General features: G+C 45.8%; 1 protein-coding gene across 1 annotated transcript in view; it reads left to right on the forward strand.

Annotated features, from left to right (window-relative positions):
• The first annotated feature begins 278 nt into the window (after positions 1 to 278).
• Positions 279 to 22,636, forward strand: part of PREP (prolyl endopeptidase) — a 117,600-nt gene continuing 95,242 nt past the window's right edge. Inside the window, exons 1-2 of the mRNA XM_072831926.1 lie at positions 279 to 372; positions 5,644 to 5,718. Coding sequence (XP_072688027.1) covers positions 328 to 372; positions 5,644 to 5,718 — 120 coding nt within the window. The 5' untranslated portion in view covers positions 279 to 327. The remainder of the gene's footprint in view (positions 373 to 5,643; positions 5,719 to 22,636) is intronic.

Raw genomic sequence — 22,636 nt, forward strand, 5'->3', positions numbered from 1 at the left:
GCGGGGCGGCGGCGGGGCGGCGGCGGGGCGGGCGCTCCTGCAGAGGGAGCTGTGCGCCTGGCCCGCCGCACGCACGGCGCCGCCCGCTCCCTCTTGCCGCCGCCGCCGCCGCTGGGCCCGCCCGCCGGGGAGGGGCTCCCGGGCTCGCCGGCAGCGGCTTCCTGCTTCCAGCACGTCCTCGCCGCCCGCGCCGCCGGTCGGGTCGTGGGAGCCGTGGCCGAGAGCCGCCGCCGCCGCCGCCGCCGCCCGCGCCGCCCCTGCCTGCAGCCCGCAGCCCGCGCCCCCGCGCCCCGCGCCCCCGCGCGCCCCCGCCCCGCGCCCCTGGCCATGCTGTCCTTCCAGTACCCCGACGTGTACCGCGACGAGACCGCCGTGAGTACCCCCAGCCCGCGCCCGCCCGCCCCCGCCCCCGCCCCCGCAGGTGCCGCGCCCGCAGCCCCGCGCCCCCCGCGCCCCCCGCGCCCCTCCCCGCCCCTCCCCCTCGGCCTTTGTTTGCAAAAAAACGGGCCGGGGGCGCTGCTGGCCGACCCTGCAGCCGCCGTAGGGCCGCCTCCTCCTCCTCCTCCCCCCACCCCCCCCCAAAAAAAATCAATGGGGTCAAGGGCAGACGGCCCGGGAGGAATGGGCGGCCTGCGGGGTGGGGGCGCCGCTCGTGTCCCCGCCTTCGGACCGAGGAGGCTCCTGCTGGAACGTGGTGGGGGGGGAAAGTGTGTGTGTGCGTGTTGGGGGGCGGGGGCGGGGGGCGGCGGAGGAGGATGGCTCTAAAAAACAAAAGCAAACTTTTTAAACTTCCACACTGAAAATCCTTAACGAGTGGAAGTTCATTCATTCGATTTTAGGACGCGCGTGGAGCCGCCTGCCCGGCCCAGGCCCGGGCGCCCGGGATGCGGAGACCCGGCACCGAGCCGTGCGGAGGCTGCAGCCGTCCCCCCAGCAGGGTTGCACGGCAGATCCAAGTTTTCCTACAGTGGAAAAGGAGTTGATGCAGGGCGAGAGGGGGCCTTTGGGAAGAAGGGAGAGGGGATGGCTTTTTTTCTTTCTTTTTTTTTTTTTTGGAAGGAGTTTGTTTTTGCTTAGTGGAGGGGTTAGCCGTCATTTACATAAGCTGTAGATGAGCTCAGGGTAACTGTTGAGATCTAGTGGGTGGAAATCTGGGCAAACACCCTTTGTGTGTGTGTGTGTGTGTGTGTGTGTGTGTGTAAAAATTAATTTGGCATCTTAGGAACTGGAGTGAATCCAAGCGTTGTGGGCATGATTCTCTCAGGAATAGCCAAATTTCTCAGATTCCTTAAAATAGAATCAGGATTTAAAAAAAAAAAATGTTTGCATCTATACATCGAGTTTTTTTTTTTTTTTTTTCCCTGCTTACTCTGACCCGGTGTATGCCAGCCAGGAAGTGTGTACTTGAGAGCAGCATTTCACTTGGGGTTAAAAGGTGCTGAGGCCTTAGAGTAAAGGACATGTTGTTTCAAGTTAAGACTTCCAAGTGGCACTGTGCATTCCTGGTTTCTGTGACCAGTGGCCATCTGGTCACCATGTTCTCTCAGTCTATTCAGCTGCTCGCTTATTAAATTTACTCTAACGGCCCAAGAAGCTCTATTCCTGTGTTTCCTTTGTGTATGGGAGTAAACTGATCCTGCTGGAGTGGAAAAGGGGGGCAGACCAAGTAAGAAGACCTGAGTGCTAGTTCTGGTTTTGTTACTCAGTCGCTGGATGCCACCAGGGAGATCATGTACCTGTTATAGGTCTTCTTTCTCATATATGAAATATTAGTGCCGGCTTGGCTAGCCACAGGGCCTGGGACTTACGTTTGCAGTAAGAATATCACCATTCATTTATTCACATGACAGTCTAGCCCTGAAGTGTGCCAGACTTTAGTAATCGGAAGACATGTGAATATCTCAGTTGGGTTCTTCAGGATCTTTGAGTTTTCAGGATAGATAAAAATAGAAAGAACTGTCTACTCTGTGGCTTGATAAGTGTCCCTTTAGGTTTGTGTTGTTTTTAGTAGGGATTGCTTCTTGCCTGGTTTTTCCCCATTTGGGTTACCAAAATCCTGCAGTTTTAGAAAGGGTTAAGTGAGGATTTTATAAAGACACCAAAAAGATTATGAACAATGAACTCAGAATGGTAATGAACAATTAACTCGAAAGGCACCATGGATTTTAATACTCTCCAGTTTCTTCTCACCAGAGAACTCATGAAAACCCTAAGCTTCAATGGCCAAGGGGATGTAGCTCTGGTCCAGCTTGGACCCTGCTGTGGATCCCAGGGTGTACTTATCCCAGCCCTGAGAGCCTGCATGGGGTATCTTCTCCCTCTGACAGAGTCCTGATTACTAAGCCTTAGGCTAGACTTCCGCATTTACTCAAACTGTAGCCTTAATTTCTTGGATGGGTTTGTCTCTCTCTCCACCAGGTGCTAGAGAGGGCTGCGGCTCTCTGTCACTGGAACATCTCTCAGCCATATATCACCATGTGGTCTTCTGCAGAGATATGGGGTTGGAGTATGCAACCGTTTTTGCTGGATTTCTGCCCTAATGAGCAGAAATTTGGAAACCACGCCACTGCCAGTGTAATGCCATTGTCCATCTCCCCGGTGTGTTGCTGTCAGGAAATTCAGGCCTGCTACAGGGGTTAGAAGAGTGTGTAGGGTGAGTGGAGAACACAGAGGAGAATGGGATTAATTTCCATCAGGGGGAAGAGATCATATGTGAATTGAGCTTGGAAGTTGGCCAGTTGGATAAGGTAGAAGGGACATTCCTGGCTATGTGACTAAAATAAATCATAGTTATGTAGGGCTGGACAGTTGTGGACTTGCACTTGTTTGTAGGATGGCAGGAAGGCCATTGTGACCATCCATGGGTGGATAAGCTCAAATCGGGCCCGGAAAAGGGAAAAAAAAAAAAAAAAGGCAGGGAGGGGGGAGGTCATATTTGATGGGTCTGCCCGCTGTGTGTAGGACTCTGCAATTTATCCTGCAATCAGCAGGTAAGCTATTGAATAGCACAAGTAAAATATTGAATAGTAACAGTGCCTTATGAGGGTCTCTATTTTTAAAGTCTTTTGGGGAGGTGAGGAATGACTGGCAAGCTTAGATCAGATCAGATCGACACTGCACAGCTTGAGTTCCGGGGATGTGGCTAGAAGACCACCCCACATTGTAGGGGATGGTCTTGTAGAAGAAGAAGTAGTGGGGCAGAGGAGGAGGGTGGTGGTGCTTGGCTCCTGGGAGTGTCCTGGAGAGAATCCGTTTCCTACCCCGCTTAAAAATGTCTGCTGAATAACTGACCTCAATCTGCTAGAGATGGTCATGCTGGTACCAGGAAAATTGGGGCTGTTTCCTCAGAGGTGAACACCGTTCAGGAGGTACCACCGGGCTGTGAGTCAGGGTCCAGGTGTGGACCTGCCAGTTTACACCTGGCCGGGTTCATTAGCACGAGGTTGAGCCCACAGGCTTGGGGGTTAGCTCATAGAGGGTCACAGTTCTACTGCTTATTAACCCTCTGATCTCAGTTTCCTCACCTGGAAAATGAGTTCGTAAGAGCCTCCCAGTGAGATAGGGGGGCTGAAATCTGGGGCTGACATCTGCTTAGTTCACAGTGGTCTCCAAGTGAACGGTAAATCGTTGGCCTTTACTCTTGCTGACCCTGTGAATTGCATTCCATAATCTGTAAAAAAAAAAAAAAAAAAAAAAAAAAGAAGATCATCCACCTTCTTACAAGGTCACTTTAAAACACTAGGGGCAACCGTGTGGATATTCAGCAGATGTTCACCGCTTTGGATCTAGTCTTAGGCAAATGTGGCATGATTTCCTATTAATGTTTTCTGCTTTCTGACGACGAGTTTATGGATACATCTGAGTTTTAGTAACATCATAATCGAGGAACATTTTTAAAGCGTCCGGTGTATCATCTCCAAGGACTATTTGGGGAAAAGCCGTCGGCGGTTTGCTTTCCGTCCCAGCTCTGGTTCTGAACTTGGTGTGGCCCTGGGCATGTTGCCGTCCTGTGCCTGCCCTCACGCTCCTGCAAACGTTGGATTGCAAGATCCTTTGCAACGTTAAAATTTTTCTGATTTCTTATTGTCAGAGGAAAAAAAGGTGGTTATTTTAAGCATATTCAAAACCACTCCGAGGTGTGTAAAATGTGAAAGCCTTGCAGGGAAGCAGAAAAGATAAAAAGTCTTCGTTCAGTGGGAACAATCAGCAACAATTGAGAGAGGTTTTTCCGTAAGGGGTGGAAATTGGGACTTTTGTGAAAACTGGTCCGGAGAGATTCTGGTCCGGTGTTTACGTCCCTTGCATCTGTCAGTTGTTTAATGAGAAGGGTTTCTGAGCTCTCTGCCTTAACTGCCCGTTATTCCAGGTATGCATTCCTCCAGGTGTTCTCTCCCCTGGCACCTGACGCGGTGCAAGGAGAGCCTGGGGTTTTCCGCACCAGGAGATTCTTCTCACCTGGCCAGCAGCCACCTGGAACCGTGACCAGCGGTAGAAACGGCAGCTTTTCCTTTTCCGGGAGGCGGTTTGCCTGCGTTAGGGAAGAGCCCTTACCTTCTGATGTCATAGCCAAAGCAAGGAGACAGGTTAAAAATTCATCTGAGCTCCTGGTATTGTTCCCATAGACCTTCTCTGAGAAGCTGTAACTGGAATGTTGGAGTCGTTCAGAGAGGTTTACTGGAAGGTTGGCCATGTGGTTTCAGTTGGATTTATCAGGATAGTAGGAAATTGGAGAGGAAGTTTCCTAAGGGTTTGGTCACCTGGGGCTGGGGGGGGGGGGGGGGGGAGGGGGGGGTGACTCCCAGCCACTCCGGGGGGCCTCGCTCAGTTTCTGAGGCCAGGCCCAGGATTTGGGCTTCTCAGAAGCCTGGAGGCATTTCTGATGGTCCCTTCGATGGGGAGCTCCTGAAGATTTCCCCTCAGCCAGCCCAACCCTACCCACACTGAGCAGTTGTCTTTTTTTCAAATACCAGGCTAGTCTGAATGGGTGATGCCTTTGTGCCTCTTTTTTTTGGTAAGCATTTCATAACAATACACAAAAGGGAAGAAAGGCCTCGGTTTTAGAAATCTTCTTGTGCTTAAGTCAGCTTTTTTTTAGCTGATGTGAACTGGAACCATTACACTACACGTTGGTAACTTGCTTTTTGGCAGTTTAGACTTAAAGGCAAAACCTATTGTATTACATACGTAGGGAGATTTTCTAATCATTAGCAAGCTTAGTGGGAACAGAAAATAAGCCACTAAGCACGTGTGTGGTAGTTGCTTCACAAACATGCCCTTCTTGGTCTCGGCTGCATTGTGTGATTCTGTGCTTTGCCACTGACCACACATTTTCAAGTTTCTTTAGCACAGCAGCAGGCCTTTGTTTTGTGTTGTACAGACAGAGCAATTCCCTATTCTGACCTTTCATCTTTCTTCCCTCTCCAGCTAAAACATTCTTTTCATGACGGGTGGCTTGACACCTTTGAGAACCTGCCAGCTTTGGTTCATGTGGTAATTTGGGCAGACACATTGCCAGTGAGCCAATTGGGGTATTTTTGCCTGTCCTTCTCCTGTTTTTCTCTATTACATTCAGGAATTACTAATTTAATTGGGGTGGGGGAGGTGAGACACTAATTGTCCAATACCGCATTTTGTCTTTTGCAGGTACAGGATTATCATGGACATAAAATTTATGACCCTTATGCTTGGCTTGAAGACCCAGACAGCGAGCAGACAAAGGTAATCGGGGCTCATAAGTTAATGATAAGATGGTCTCAGTTCCTTGCAGCAAACCCTAGACATCGGTAGCTATGACTTTTCCTTCCTGGTATCTTCCCGTGTTTTCTGCATGGGATGGTGAATGTACCTGTTGGTGCTACCACTTTTTGTCGAATGATTCATGGGAGAAAGGTGAAAGCATTTTAGTCCTGGAGAAAATAAAGAAAATGTTTGCAGTAATGTTTATGGTGACACTGATGAACCAGGTATTTGAAATGAAAATATGAGAAAGAAAGAAGACTGATTTTTATCAAGTAAAAATGAGAACTTAATGTGAAGGAAAGATTGCCTTAAACATTTTTTCTGAAGGAAAAAGAAATCCTATAAAGTTGGCCCTTGAACAACCTGGGGGTTAGGAGCATTGACCCCTCATGCAGCTGAAAAATCCAAGTATAACTTTTGACTCTGAAAAGTAAACTACTACCAGTCTGTTGACCAGAAACCATACTAATAACATGAGCAGTCAACAGACATTTTATATGTTCTATGTATTGTATTTTGTATTCTTGAAGGAAGCTAGAGAAAAGAAAATGGTACTAAGAGAATCACAAGGAAGAGAAAATACTTTTTTATGGTCCTGTACCATAAAAAACTCATGTATTAAGTGGACCCACAGTTCAAACCTGTGTTGTTCAAGGGTCAACTTTATATTGAACAAATATCAGGTCTTGAAAACTGAGTGCTGGTCTTGGATTACTTATTGGTTTTAATGCAACAACAACAAAAACAAACACCAAATTGTAAATATAAGAACACTCTTACATTTTATGGAAGTAAGGGGGTAAGGGGGAGAACTTTCTGTTCTATCCAAAAAATACAAGCTTTCCTATTGCTTTGGAGAAACACATAGTATTTCTTTAAAAAGATTTATTTATTTTAGAGAGGAAGAGTGCATGAGTTGGGGGAGGGATGGAGGGAGAGGGAGAGAGACAATCCTCAAGCAGACTCCCCTCTGAGTGTGGAGCCCAATGAGGGGCTTGATCTCAGGACACTGAGATCTTGACCTGAGCTACTTAACTGGCTGAGCTACCCAGGTGCCCCCAAACATAGAGTATTTTGAGCTGAAATTTCTTCTTTAATGAAGTTGCCCCTGAGTGCTGTCTCCTACAGATATTCTGTTCTCCTTGGTGTGCCCGAGACTTGTCAGATGGGACTCATCCCTACATATACTGTTTGTGGTAAATAAGTTTGGGCGAGGGGATCATGTTTCTCCAATCCATCTCAAGTTCCTTGACTCCTATTTATAACTATATATACATATTACTTAGTACATGGGAATATGTATACTATTTCTAATACGCTCCCCTTCCAGAAATTTATGTGAGCTTCTCCACAATCCCAGAGTATATTTCCCATGTTTTGAAAAGCACTGTTAAATACACCCCAGGTGGTTTTCCAGGCCAGCCTCCAAAAAGCCTAGGTCTTAGCTCCTCCTGTGTCTTGTGGTGCCCTTACCACCATAAATAAAGTTCAGAACTGAACTCAGGTTCCCAAGGCAGTTCACATTTGCCAGGAAAGTGCTCCATTCTGATGTGGACCTGGTTAGCGGGGTTGGGATTCGCCCTTGCCCATCGCCACCCCCTGGTTGGTCTGTGGGGGAACAGATTCCACCACCTTCTCATCCTTGGGAAAGAGCTTGCTGAGGAAAGGAATGGACCAAAGGGCTTAGCGAGGCCTGATGTTCTGTGAAAGAGGAGAAAGTCAAGGCAGGAAGAGATGGTTCCTACTGAGTAAATCCCACATCGTCTCTTTCTTCCTCCTTCGTGCCCATGCACCAGTACCTGCTTTCCTTTCTGTCCCCCTCTCCCATTCTTCCTAACATGCCTGTCCTTTTTTGCTCGCTTCAGAAGCTCTTGCCTTTTGTCTTTGATGTAAGCACACCACCACTTTGAGGTTTTTCTAATGGTTTTCCCTAATGCTTATAATCCTTCTTGCTTACCTTTCCTGACTCCTTTCAAGAAAGACAAAGGTGGGTAGGAATGACTGGTGTTTGGGTTTTCATGTAGCGTTGGTTATAGAGATGAATGGGTAGCTATTCCAAAATGAGAAACAGATGATGAGCTTTAGAAGAGGGTGATGGCTCTAGCTCTGCAGTGAAGGCTAGGAGGCACAGGGAGCAGATGTGGGGCTGCCTCCACACCTCGACCCTGCCGCAGATGACCTTGATCACTCAGCATTGGCTTGAGCTGAGACCGGGATTGAGCCTGAAAATGGAGAGTCACAGGCAGCTGCATGACTTACAGTGGATGGGAAGCACCAGGGAAGGGAGTGAACGTCCTGTGCATCTCTTAGAAAACTGTCCCCAAGAACTGCCTCTGTGATGATCACTTCGAGGTATTGGGTACAACCTGGATTTCTTCAAGTTTTGCTGGTGATTGAGGGATTCGGCAATGTCAGAATGACCCAGTTTTGATTTGTGTGTTGATGAACATAGTCTTTGCTGTTCCTTAATTGATACTAGCTGCTCCCATGGTTGACATGCCACTTATTAGTAGATGAAACCTTGCTAGTGATCTTATAGTCCACGTTTGATAGAAGCTAATGAGTATACGCTATTATTTTCATGGAATACATTTATTGGATGCTGACTGTGTGGCAGGCACTTCATTGGTAGCTTTTTATGCCCTATGTCATTTAATTCTCAAAGCCTAAGATCTTTTTATAGTCCCCATTTTACAGATGAAGAAATTGAGTTACTGAATGATTAAGTAACATGGCCAAGGTCATTCAGCTAGTCAGCGTGGAGCCAGGAGTTGGCGTCCAGGTACCCCAGGTGGTTATCAACCTTATATTAAAATAATAATAAAAAAAGACTGAGCATTACAGCTTTGGGAATGCAAGGTGTAGGAATATATTCATGTCTGTGCTTGCCATGGGACTTTGTGGTCCTTCTGCGAGGACCATGGGCTGGCCCCCGTGCCCAGGCTGAACTGTGCACACAGCTTCGCTCAGGTGTCAGAGGGGCTTTGCAGCTTTTGCCTCCCCTCTGTGGTCTTCCTACACACCCTTCTCACTCCTCTCTAAACAGGTTTGGTATTGACAAAGGCTAGTATACCATCTGGTTTCTGAGGAGTTAAATTTTGGTCTCAGACTGAAAAGGTAGGGTGAGCTTTTCCAGTGAGCAGAAGAGCAGCATGATCATTTTCTGCTCATAGCTATACACACACGCACAAAGATGTATTAGTCATACCTTGGTGTGAAGAAAGAAGAGTATCGTCACAGAGCCTCCAAAACAAAGAAAAAGCTGCTTTTCAATAAAAACCAGTCAGAAGCGGAGGAACATTTGTAGCTCTTTTATACTAAAATCTGAAATGCTATCAGTAGGTCTTTGATTTAATCTAGTATTTAATATGAGTTGCCCATTTTTGACAGTACCTGGCATTTAAGGCTTTATCCTTTATAACAGAATAGCCGAGCAGATCTGTAGCTTAAAAAACGTTCAAAATCCAGGGTAGGAGGGCATTGAATCTAGATGGATCCTTTCAAGCTGTCAAGGCCCATGTAATCCCATTTTATAGCAAATGTTCCAGATTGTAGAAGATCCTGCACAACTCACTTGATTCTCTGAAGTAAATCCAACCTTGATATGAATACTTGAGGAAAAATATAAAGAGGAATAAAGAAGAAACACACCAGGGCTGCCCAGTAGATATATAATACCAGCTGCATATATAATTCCAATTTTTCTAGTAGCCACATCTTAAAAAGTAAAAGGAAACAGCTGGAATTAATTATATAGTACTATATTTTATGTAATCAGTATTTTTCAAAGTATTTCTATAGGTAATCAATATAAAATAATATTAAAATATTTCCCCCTTTTTTTTGAGACTAAGTTTTTGAAATACAATGCATGATTTACACTTCCAGCACATATCAATTCAGAGCAGTCCCACTTCAGGTGCTCAGCAGCCGCATGTGGCTAGGGCTATGTATTGGACAGTGTAGGTATATGGGCCAATCTTTCCTGTGTATAAAAGAGCATAAATACACGTTAGTAGATTTCAAAGAAAGCAGGATTTATCACAGGAATTAAAGAAGAGTTTAATATTAGTATAGAAATGGATTAAATAAAGCTATATAATTATCCCAATTAATATCAAAAAGAAATTAAAGAACCTCTAGAAATAAAGTAGGAATAACAATGCTTTATCGAGATGACATCGCATTCAAAACAACAGCTGAAACATTAGGCTAAAATGTCACCATCACTACCATTTTTATGTGTTTACAGAGCTTTGACCAGTATAATAAAACATGAACCAAAATCTGGAGTAAAGAAAATTATCATTAACTGTAAATTATATGATCATGTGTCTAGAAAACCTAAGGGAAACAAATGAAAACTTATTAGAGTTAATGATTCAGCAGAGTGAATATGTACAAAACAAATATAAAACTGTTAGCCCTCATATATCATTAATGATGAGAAATTAATCCATCTGATAGCAACAAAAAGCTAACAGTTGGGAATGCAAAAGAGATTTCACGCCTCCTGGGAGGGTAATAATGCCACTTTGGAAATACAGAGATCTCGAAAAGGGTGTTATTTCCAATAGTGAAAAATTTCCAACAGTGGTGTAATGTTTGCAGAGAATATGTTGAATCTGCTCCGTGAAGTCGCAGATACATCTGTTAAAATGTTGGGCTGTAGAGATTGCTCAGTAACCTGAAGAATCGCCTGTGATAGAGTATTAAGTGGGAGAAGGATGCAGAATTCCAGTGCCCCAAACGATTACAACTTTAAAAATGACCTTTGTGGAAAACAATTGTGGGGAATCCATATGGAAAGAGGAACTCCGCAACAAAGACCAGATAAAGGGAAAGCTCTGGGTTAAAAGCAGGGACCTAGGTATGACTCTGGAAGCTTCTGAACCATAGTGAAATCTCTCCGGGGTCAGTGGACCACCAGGGTCGCCTTGGACGTTTTCAGCATGCGGTGCTAGAGAGGGGAGGTTTGCAGTCCTAAAGAATGATTTGAGGACTAAATAGGCAGGTCCCAACAGGCAGGCAGCTCCTCCTCCCCTTTCAACAGGCGTTTTTCCAGCCTGTCCCACGCAGATCGTGGGAGGCGTTTCGGAGCTGTCTCTGCGCCCCAGGATTTTCACACGGAGGTCACCTTGAGCCTCCAGTGTGATCACCAGGCTCGTCCAGCCACTGACATCAGTGTGCATGTGGCCGGCATCCTTGTCTTTAACTTTCTAAATTTCCCAAATTCCCTTCTCATTTCTGGTGGCAAACCAGCAAACCCTGTACCCCCACAGCCAGCCGTACCTTTTTGTAACCCCTTTCTTCCTCTCCGCTGGTGTCCCGGCCCCTTGAGGGGGGTGCCCTGCTCAGAGGTTATTTCAGGTCTCATCAAGGCCCAGGGCCCTGTCTTCCTCTGCCTCCCATCTTCTGTCACCACTCCCAGGAACGTGGCCCATCAGTGGACACCAACCTCCACGGGGGTGGGGGCGGGGGCAGCCGTGGTCCACTTGTCAAATCCAGAAACTTCCCGCCCCTGGGTTCCTCCCTGCGCACGTGGACCCCGTGTTGGGTGACGGGGTGGTTGTGGACACCTGTGGGTGTCCAGATAGAAGCAGTGTCCTTCTCAACTCTTGCCTCTCTTGGTCTTACTGGGCTTTTTGTGACTCCCAGCTTCTTAGTTACAGATTCTAGAAGTTGTTACTGAGTTACTGAAGGGGAGATGCACAGAGAAAGAATCTATATCTTTCCAGGGGTAGCTAGCTGTCTTCATTGTAACTAATTGTCAGATCTGACTTTCACAGAAACTGTGTCCTGGGACTTGGGTAGAGGAGTAACTAGTAGCAGATCATCTGCATTTATATAATGACTGATTTGTTTTCTACCCCCCCAACCCCCCACCCCCACCCCAGAATGCTGCCCCAGGCCAAATGAGAGTAACCACAGCTGTTTCCTGGGTGGATCCTGAGAGAAGAACCCTAGTAAGAACCAGCAACAAGGAAACAGAAGAGTTGCTTTTACTTATATTCACGCCTTCTGATAAAATGAAATAAAATTACCATCGTTCCAGAGAGGATCAAAGGACTAGACAACATTGGTCTCCCTTTCTAGGACATTATTTGCTCTTCCTTCCCATGTTGGGCTGAATAGTTAGAGCTAGTTCATCGCACCTGCTGCTAAGGGGCGACGAGAACTAGGAGGAGAGCAGGGTCCTTTAGTCTTTCGGAGTAAGAAACCTGGGCATGCCACCTTTCTCTTCCCCTGCCCTTGCACTATTTCCTTCCCAGGCAGGCACGATGTAAAAATTTTTTTTTTTTTAAGATTTTATTTATTAATGAGAGACAGAGAGAGAGACAGAGAGAGAGAGAGAGGCAGAGACCCAGGCAGAGGGAGAAGCAGGCTCCATGCAGGGAGCCCGATGCGGGGCTCAATCCTGGGACCCCAGGATCACGCCCTGGGCCGAAGGCAGGCACTAAACCACTGAGCCAGCCAGAGGATGATCCCCAATTTAAATCTTTTTTTTTTTTTTAAGATTTTATTTTTTTATTCATGAGAGACACAGAAATAAGCAGAGACACAGGCAGAGAGAGAAGGCAGCTCCATGCACGGAGGCTGATGTGGGACTCGATCCCGGGACTCCAGGACCATGCCCTGGGCCAAAGACAGCTGCTTAACCACTGAGCCACCCAGGGATCCCCGATTTAAATCTTAAAGGACTTCTGGTCATCTCTCGGATATTGAAGTAGGCTAGAATTTCACTGTCGGTATTTTAATGTCACAGAGGTCAGTGAAGCACAAAGTTTAGGGAGGCCAACACCTGCTTTCAGCCATCCTTCCTACCTACTGTGAGGTCTCTTGTTTGTTTGCGTGTTTTCGTTTTCACTGTTAAAGGTTAACCCTAAAAGCTTGTAGTGTGAGGAGTTTCTGCTCTGTTCTGGTACCAGTCTGGCCTAGATCTCCCGAGACACTGTGCATTTCCTAGCATGGAACCAGAGCCAGCCTGGAGGAGAACTAGCGTGGAGCCAGGTGAGCAAGATTCATTTGTCCGGTGGCATTTCTGCGGCAGGCCACTGTGCCGTCAGGCTGCAGAGCGAACAGGATAGAAACTTGTTTCCAGGACTTCCAGTGCTGTGAAGGGGTAGTTCGGTGTCTCTGAGCCAAAAGATAGCAGATAAAGTTTACTGGAAATTAATTGAAAGTGTAAAAGACTAGTTTGAGTTTATGGTGTTCTTTGAATAGTTGAGGACAAACTGTGAATGTCCTCTTTGTGGGTCGTTCCTTCATCCCGTGAGCTTGCAGGCATTCCTGTTACTTCTGTTGGGAGGCAGTGCAGGGGGCAGAGAATACTTGCCAAGTGGGGCTGGAAGTCAGAGCACACAAATCAAAGCTCTTATACTTCCATTTTCTTGTGCTATGATCATGGCAGGCTACCTAGCCCAGATTCCTTCTATTCATCTATAAAATGAGTATAATCATAAGCAGTTCATCTGGCTTCCAAGGTTGTTTTGCTTTTTTTTAAGATTCTATTTATTTATTCATGAGAGACACACACACACAGAAAGAGAGAGAGAGAGACAGGCAGAGGGAGAAGCAGGCTCCCCAGGTCATTCCCTGAGCCAAAGGCAGATGCTCAACCTCTGAGCCACCCAAGTGCCCCAGCTTCCAGGGTTTTAATGACATTCAACTCAGAAAATACGTGGAAGAAATCACTTTCCATACACAGCAGAGGTCTGTACAAAGATGGTACAGTGTGGGGCACTGTTCCTTGAAGGTATTGAGGCTTCAGACTCTAGTGCTCCAAAGAGTCAGAATGTCTTTGGTCAGAATGTCGAACTTTGGTCAGAATGTCGAACTTAAAGACTCTTCATTTTCATCCAGCAGGATTTTCCTTTTGAAGCTTAGGTTTTTAAGATAGAGGTGCATGCATTCTGCTCATTGGTGGTTTCTCCATGGAACTGTGACTTCTAAGCGAGGTTTCACTGTTCTGAGCATCGACGGTTCACCAAGGGCAAAGGTGACTTTAAAGCTATTTGGTATACCTCCTTTAATTGGGACCTTGTGATCTCCGCTGGCAAAGCTGGCCTGTAAAACACCCTTCCACCCATTCATTAATGTTTCGTGTAGGGACCTGGATTTGGAATTACTACTGTGCCATCCATTCTTGAGTGGAAACAGGAAGTGCTTTAGGTAAATATTTTACCACGTTACCTCAATTTCCAAGACTTGTAAGGTCTTAAATATCTCACTCCTTTCTTTGGAAATGTTTACTCTTACCACAGTTTGTATACATAAGTCTTATAAATCCACAGTTGAAATATGTAATTAGAGAACAACTTCCTTTTGATCTGCGGGTGGGATAATCATCAAAAGTGTAAGGAAACAGGATGCATAGGTGGCTCGGTTGGTTAAGCGTCCGACTCTTGATTTTGGTTCAGGTCATGATATCAGCATCGTGGGATCAAGTCTCATGTTGGGCTCTACCCTCAGCTTGGGGTTTTCTCTCTCTCTCTCTGCCCTTTTGCCCCCTTCCTTAAAAAAAAAAAAAAAAAAAAAAAAAGATATGAGAAAGTTGCTGATACTAGACCATCCTCTTTTCTAAGTGCTGCTGGCTCTTTTTCTTGTGCTTTCTGTAACCAGAGTTTTGATGCAAAGCAGAAATGGATTCTGGCCAACTTAGGGAATAGGGAATTTATGGCAAGGATGAGGACAGCTCTTGGGGTGGAGTGAAGAGCTAGGCTTGGAACAGGCAGGAACCAGATAGTTCTAGGGCTCCATGGCAGGAATTTCCACTTTTCACCCAGCACTGCTGATGGCATCAATGATCTTCCTTCATTCAACTATCCATCCCTTGTTTAATGACTGTCCCAGGAGAGGGAATTTTGACTGGCCAAACTCCAAATGTGTGGTCATTCTTTGATCTGTGGCAATGAGATTTTGCTAGAAGCCACAGGGACCCTCTTTGGCTCCTGTAGTGTCGGGAAGCTACCTGGAGTTCCTGTCTGCTAAGAAGGGAGGACACTGGAGATGGAGAATGGATGCTGGCTTCCCCAGATGCCACAGGTCTGCTGGTTTCATCTTTTCTTCCTTCTTCATGTGTTTGGCTTCCCCTTATTCCCTGTCTTTCCTCCCCTATCTTCCTTCTACCTGTGTGCCCACTGTGGCAAGCATTAGGTTAAACCTTTGAACTGCTAGAGATCCATGCTGAAAGGAAGCTGAGCCACATCTTGAGCAGAGGCTGGGATGCTAGCCCCCTGTGGGGAGGGGAAAGCCCCTTTTTAGAAAAGCAGATCCTAGACCACTGACAAAATGCTTTCAAGTACTTGAATATGTTTAACACTAATATCTTCCCTGTGGCCACTTAGATGGCTTTGGTCTTAATCATCCACAGTGTTCCCATGAGAAATGCTGATAGCAAATATAGGGTGTTTGGGAGAGCCATTGGGAAAGAGCTAACAGCTAGAGAACTGAGATAACTCTGACTTCTCCCAGACTCTCTTCCCCTGCCTCAAACTTAGGTACGTAAAATCCATCCACCAGCCCACACTGCCATGTCCAGGAAACAAGGCAGTTAGTTCTAAAAATCACCATCCTTAGATGATTCCATTTGGTAAGATACGAGTGCCCAAGCTGTAGTTCTGGAGCATCCTGATTTCTGTAGAAACACTTCCCCACATAACTAAGGTCCAAAATGCTTGGGGAAACTGCCTTAGAACGAACACCTCTGATTTATACGGGGTCCACTTTCAAGGAGCCGAAGTTCTAGTAGATGCCTTGTTGTTGTTTATAGCATCTTTATAAAGTGGAGGGACAGTGTTTGTGGTTCTTTTGTCATTGGGAGAAACCAAGGCATGTGTTAGAATAAAGATGCCTGGGACTCTCCTACATAACATTGTACAGCACTGTGGCCATTTGAATCTACACGTGTTGAATCTACACGGCTATTCAATCATACACGTGTTTCTTGGGAGTTCCAGTTCTGCCTCTATAAATAGTCTCATGCCTTTCTCCTTTTTTGTTTTTAAAATCCCTACAGACACTACCCTGGTTCAGACATGCATTCCCACTGTGCTAGACATTCAGGAGCTTCTTAATTTGTCTCCCTTCTTCTAGAATTTTCTTTCTACCCTGTTCCCCCTAGCAATTAATGAGAACCCGTAGAGATCTTTGAACCTCTCTATTCATGGGAAAGGCAATAGCGTAGGGTCATTTAATGAGCAGCTTCAGAGGTGGAAAGACAGGTTTGAATCTTTATGCCAGTTTCATCAGATGTGACATTGGTCATATCTTTTGATACTCTGAAAATTCAGACGTACAATTTGGAGAAAACTGTGTATGGTTGTGTGAAAACTAACTGATGATGTTTTTGAACCATGCAGCAAAATGGTAGACTCAAGTAAGTGCTTAATAAACACTTGCCATTCCATTTATTATAGAGCACTTTATTTTTTATTTTTTATTTATTTATTTTTTTAGAGCACTTTAAATAGCACGGAAATGATCTACGTGATAATTTAGAGCTATCGGGGATGGATTCTTTTGTTGCAGTTAATTCTTGGGCTCTTTTCCTCATTCATGGTTATTGCCTTGTTCAAATCTTCTTTCTTTCTCTTTAGATCAATTTTTGTCCTTTGTATTTCCTAGAAAGTTGTCCATATCCTCATGATTCTAAAATTTACCAGCATGGGGTTATCTGTAATGTTTCTCACATTATTGAATTTACCCTGTCTATGGCTGTATCTCTTTATCACTTCTAATTTTGTGTTTCCGTACCATCTCTCCACTTCCCTTGATTAGTTTAGCTGAAGCTTTGGTGAAATCTGTGGGATTTTTTTCTTTCTTTAAAAAAAGAAGCAGTTTGAGGACTTAAAAGTTATACTTTTTAATTTTCTGGTTCATTAATTTCTTCTTTTTTTTTTTCTTTTGTTACTTTAAAACTTTTTGATTGGAATATTTAATTTAATTTCCCTTTCTCATTTACTGATAAGACACCATTCGTGTAGATATGCCTTTTTTCAGGCTTTGCCAGCCAGGACTTGGGCAAGCTTCTGGTTGGTTCCTCTCGTGGGCTGCTCGTGTTCGGCTGACCTCACCTTGCTCAGCCGACTGCAGGACCCCTAGAAGAGCTATGTTAGGACTCCTGATTAGCGGGACCTGAAGCCCAGCTCATGCTGGCTTATCCAAAAAAGGAGCTGAGGGGCTCACGTACCTGGTGGTCAGGGTTCACGTGCCTTTACGCACAGCTCAATCCAGGAGTACATATGATGTTTCTGGACACCTGTCTCTCTTTGTCTCTTAGATCATTGGCTTTTCTCTGTTTTTCTGTTTTCTCTGAGTGTCCCATGTGGTAGGGAAAGATGGGCCTTGCCTCTCTAGGTTTTACTCAGACCTCATATCCCCAAATCTTGTAAGATGAGATAACTTCTGTCTTCCAGCGTTCGTCTCTGTTACCGAAAAAGGAATCTGGTTGTTTTGCCTGGGTTCATGACTACCTTATTGACTGTTGCCCATAGAGAAGAATTGATGGAAAGACTCTGCTTATGACAATGAATAGGGTTCACTTACATAAAGGATGTAGAAGGGAGTTAGAGTAGTTAGAATACAGACAGAGGTATCAATAACATCATCTATGACAGACGGTGGTGCGAGCTACTGGTGCCCAGAAATGGTAAAATCTGATGGAGAGAGAGAGTGTAAGAGAGAGAGAGAGAGTAAACCACAAACTTCCTGAAAACACAACTGTCACTTTCCAGCCCAGCCTTTTTATTCAGATGCAGAGCACCTGTGCCAGGCGTGCCTCATCCGTCACGGTGTGATTGCTGTCCTTCGGCACACGGCACACCCAGGCACCAACAGTGTCCCCCAAGCTTGTTTCAGATCCACTCCTGAAATCAGTGCTGTGGGACCGGATCAGGTCAGCTACCCCGATGTGGGTGTGAGTCAAGAAACTTGCCCTTGCACCCAGTGCAAGCCTCATGCTTCGGGATGGTTTGCCTCACCCTGGATCACTCCCTGGATCCCGGGGAGGGGTGCTGGGAGGGCCACCCTCCCCCCGCTACTCTATCAGCAGGTCTTCTCAGAGGTACCAACAAGAAATAGGTATCACCTCCAAATGTTTTGCTACATCTCATGCATTTCAATTCTAAATAGTCTTTTTCTTGTTTTCTAAATGTTCTTACTATAGTACAGATTCCCTCATTGATCAAGTAGTTGTTCAAGAGAGGATGTAAATGCATTTAATGTCTTCATGTTCAGGATTTTAGTTGGGTTTGGATTTGAGGTAACCTCCGTCCTTGTCAGGTTTCTGGTTAGTAGCATCTATACCAAAGGATTGAGCCAAATGGCATTAAAGTTGAGCTTTGAATGGGCTCCCTGGTAGTGACCAGATTTGAGAACAAGGCTTGACTATAAGGTCAAGCCATTTTGCACATACGGGACAGGCAGAGAAGGTGGACAGAGATCTGGCTGGACTTCTGGAAAGCCCCACCTGCCCTGATAATCACGTGTAGCTGGAAGCTCAGTGTGAGCCTTCCTTCCCTGAGGGCAGATGGTTCCAGAGAGAAGAGATGGACCCACTCTGGGATTTTAATGTTAAAAGACAAGCCCGGTGGATTTGGGGCTCTCACCACTTGAATTCAATGTTTCTCCTCTTTGGGAACGAGTAATGGGTTTGTGGGGCCAGGAAGAGAAAGGCACCTCATTTAGTTGAGGTTAATGGCATTGTGGCTACAATCGTGACCAGAACCAGCTTTTCTTCTTGAGATTTAAGATTTCCTTTGTCGTCTGAGGTACTGTTAATTTTTATAAAATATTCAGTGAGTATTGGAAGAAATGGGGCCCTCGTCTTCTCCCCCTCACTCTTGCTCTGTTTTTTTGGAGGGTATACATTCCTCTTATTAGTCTTGTAAAATACACTATTCCATTCCTTTATGGAATGGAATTTCTAGACATGTTTCCTGAAGCAGCTGCCTCCAATTCTCTGTTTGGCCTCACCTGCCTTCAGTTTGCTGTGTGACTGTCCAGCCCTCCGGGCCTGGGTCCTACAGCATCAGGGATGAGCTTTGCCACCCCTTGGCTGCTTTTTTTTTTTTCTAAGGGTATCCCTGTACTTGGAGAGTCGTTTCTGAATTCTGCTACACTCCCAGCAGGGAGAGGGAACCCACATATGCTTCTCCCTCTGGCCTCCCGGTGGACGGGGACCATGGTTTTCTGCAGGCCTTGCTCTGACACCAGCTGTTTTCTCCAGAAGCCCCTGAAAGTTGCTTTATTGGGGTCATTCATTTACATATATTTACACACACACACATTGTATATATATTTACACACACATAACGTGTGTGCGTGTATAATTTGCAGCAGAAACTCCTCAAACTTTGTAGGGTGTGCATAGGGCCATCCTTAATTTCTGTTGTTTATTTGGGAAGAGTGGAGGTTGTTAGCCCAAGTCGGTTTCTGGTCGTCTTGACCCCAGCGTGCCCCACTCCGCCTCACCCCGTCCCATCCTGGAAGTAGTTTCTCCTTTATTTTTCCTCCTGCAACACTTAACCTTTATCCCTGATCCATCTAAACAGATTATCTTACATTAATTGTGGCGTTCTCTCTATATAGCTAGTTAACGAGTAACCACCTGTATGCTGCATTTTTCTCACATATGAATGGATTGTACTTAGGAGAGGACTTGTTTCTGTAGATTAAAATACAGGCCCCATTGCTTCCAATACTCACTGAATATTTTATAAAAATATTATAAAAACAGTACCTCAGACGACCAAGAAATTCTTTCTGAAGATGTTTAGGGTAAAGGAATCTCTCTCCAGCTTCCCACCTGAGTGACCCTTTGCCAGGGGGCTTTTCATTTTTCTTTTCTTTCATTGTGGTGAGAACATTTCAGACAGGATCTGCCCTCTGACCCGAGTTTTGTGTGCATGGACAGTACTATTAACTACAGGCACAGTGCAGTACAGCAGATCTCCAGAACTTTCTCATTGTGCATAACTGAAACATTGCTTTGCCGGTGGAGCTTTCCGATATTCAGAGCAAAAGGAGATGTCAGTAGGGTTTTTTAGTTTTACAGCTGTTCGACGTGTGCAGATCCATCCATAGTAATAAAGTCTAAACAGTTGATCTTCAGAGGCTCAGCTGCAGGCCTCATTAATGGGCTTCCAGATTCCAGTCACTTGACCAACACTCTGGAGTGTGATGGCGGACACTGAAGCTTCTAGAAGAACAAAGATGACTCCGGTTCTCCTCACCCTGCTTGTCTATCATCGTCTTTAACATCATGAGTTTTTTTTCTCTCTCTTTCCTCGTTTTCTCCCTCTTCCCCTGATTTATTCTGATTTTTAGACCAAGAAGCCAGACTATGAACCCCTAAGTGACCAAGAAGGTATTTTCCTGATTAAGATATCAGAAGTCATATAGACAGTATGTGGAAATCTAAATTTCATGAAGCCCCATTACAGAAAATTTGCCACCCTCACCATGAAAAGGGTTTGCCCAAGTGATAAAGATATGCATGAAGAAAGCACTTGAGCCTGAGGAATTTGAACATTGTTTGGTTTTATGTGTAGGTATTTGACTTGGAAAGGTACAGTCTTTAAATAGTGCTCTAGTTAGAGTAATTAGCTAATATCTGTGGCTGGGGTGGGGGAGGCTGGCGGTGACAAAATTGGTCACAATAATCCTCGAATTGTTTTGTTATTTAGTGGCATTGCTATGCCTGGCATCACAGTTTTAGGAACATTTGAAACAAGAAAGGCCAGAGCGCCTGCTCCAGTGTGAGCTGGAACCACGGTTGTGACTGTACCATGAGACATCTAACAGAAGCAGTGCGAGATGGAGAAGCAGTTGAAGAATACAGTTCCACCTTTCCAAAGAAAATGAACTGAGCCATCTCTATCTCTTGGACCCACCGTGGTCCTACTAGAGCCCGGATGAGGCCTCGATCGGTCTCAGATGGACACCAACTGGAAAGATAAGGGAAACAATCAATGCCTGTAGGCTGCCCTCTGCAGAGGCCCCTCCAGTGGAAGAAGAGTGCCAGCCAAGCCCCTCGGCATGCTGGGATCCCAGGGTGGGAGACCCAGGTAGCCAGAATGTCCTGATGAGGCCTATCTGGGAAAGAGCCATCAAATCCACACACTAATGTGCACTGTGCCCATTCCTCCCTGTCCCCGATCCCGACCCAATACAGGGGTCACTCATGCTCCTTGTAGAGACCGACCATTTCACTTGGCCTCGGCTCTCCCCGGACCACTGGCCCACCTTCTGGACCTCTGCTTTTGCTCCCCTAGTCTTCTTCATCCAAAGCAAGGGTACTTTTTTTTTTTTTTTTTAAAGGTAAACTGGGCATGTAACTATCTCCTTTCCCAATCTTAGCTTGTTTTCACCTAGAGTCAAGATTCAGACTCATAACTGCTCACCAGGTGCTACATACTCCACTCCTGCCCGGGTCTTCGCTCCTGTCACTCATTCTCAGCCTCACTGACCTCCCCACTGTCCTTCACGCCTGACCAGCCCCCACCTCCCCACCCCTCCCAGGGCCCTGGACCTGTTATTCCTTGTCTGGAGCGGTTTTCCTGTCTTTGCCTGGCTGCTCCCTCTCGCCTGGCAGACCTTCAGAACCTCCTCACAAGGGCCTTCCTGGCCACCCTCCCTGACATAAGTGTCCTTCTTCCCAGTGCTTCCCAGGTTCTGGGTGAATGACTAGTTTTTACATTTCCAAACCGATGTGGATTGATATTTTTTTAAAAGGTAACAAAGATGTCGCAGTGATGTCACCTTGCTCATGGCACGTCCTCTCAGCCTCTGGACTCGCCTCCCCCTGGGCGGCCAGCGAGCAGTTCGGGGCCAGCACGGTTGTAGATGCTCCTGATTATCCTGCATGTGTCCTGAGGACCAACTGTCCTCTGTAACCCTCTGGCTTGTGTTTTGTGTCCCCCAGTAGAATGTTTACTCCACGATGGTAGGGAGCTTGTCCTACACTTGTCACCCCTCTTTCCACAGTGCACACCAGGTTAAGTGCTTGCTGAAGTACCAGTCCCCTGAGGTGCCTGTGCAGCCCTGCCTTGCCCAGGTGGGGGCACATCATAGGAGGCCCAGCTTCCCTTCTCCCCCGATTGTCTACTTTTGCTCAGCGCACATCCAGAATCAGGCATGGAGCCGGCCTCAGTCCCTCCTACCGTGATGGGAATAGAGTAGAGCTGACCCTTGAACAGTGTAGGAGTTAGAGGTGCCCATGAGGTAGAAATTCCCTTACTCCCCCAAACTTGACTGGTAGCCCACTGTTGACTGGGAGCCTTACAAATATGGTAAATGGTCGATTAATGTTGTATGTTGTATGTATTTTGTATGTCGTATATATATTATATACTGTATTCTTACAATAGAGTGAGCTAGAGAAAAGAAAATGTTATTAAGAAAATCATGAGGAAGAGAAAATTCGCTTACGGAACTGTAAAAAAAAAAAAAAAAATCCACACATCAGTGGACCTACGTGGTTCAAACCTGTGTTGTTCAGGGATCAGCCGTAATTCCACTTCAGTGCTACTGCTAAGTCACTGTGTGACTTTTACAAAGTGACTTCAGTACTGCATGCCCTCCATATCCGTGTCTGGAAAGTAGATGTGGCATTTCCTTCCGTCACGAAGTCAGGCAATGCTCTTGCGCACACTTCGTGATCTCCACAAGGCTGCCCCTGCATGGCTCACAGCTGTACATCGATGTTGTGACACAAAAACAGAAGCCCGTTTCCTCACTGACACTCTTTTTAATGAAGCACAGTGGAATCAGCAAATTTTTTTCAATTAAGGACCACGTATTAACTATTTTAGATGTTGTGAGCCATGTAGGTCTCTGTTAGGTTTTTATTTTTTGTTTTCTGACTCTTTAAATATATAACTATTATTAGCTCAAG

The sequence above is a fragment of the Canis lupus genome, chromosome 7 (genome assembly GCF_048164855.1).
Source record: "Canis lupus baileyi chromosome 7, mCanLup2.hap1, whole genome shotgun sequence".
Lineage (NCBI taxonomy): Eukaryota > Metazoa > Chordata > Mammalia > Carnivora > Canidae > Canis > Canis lupus.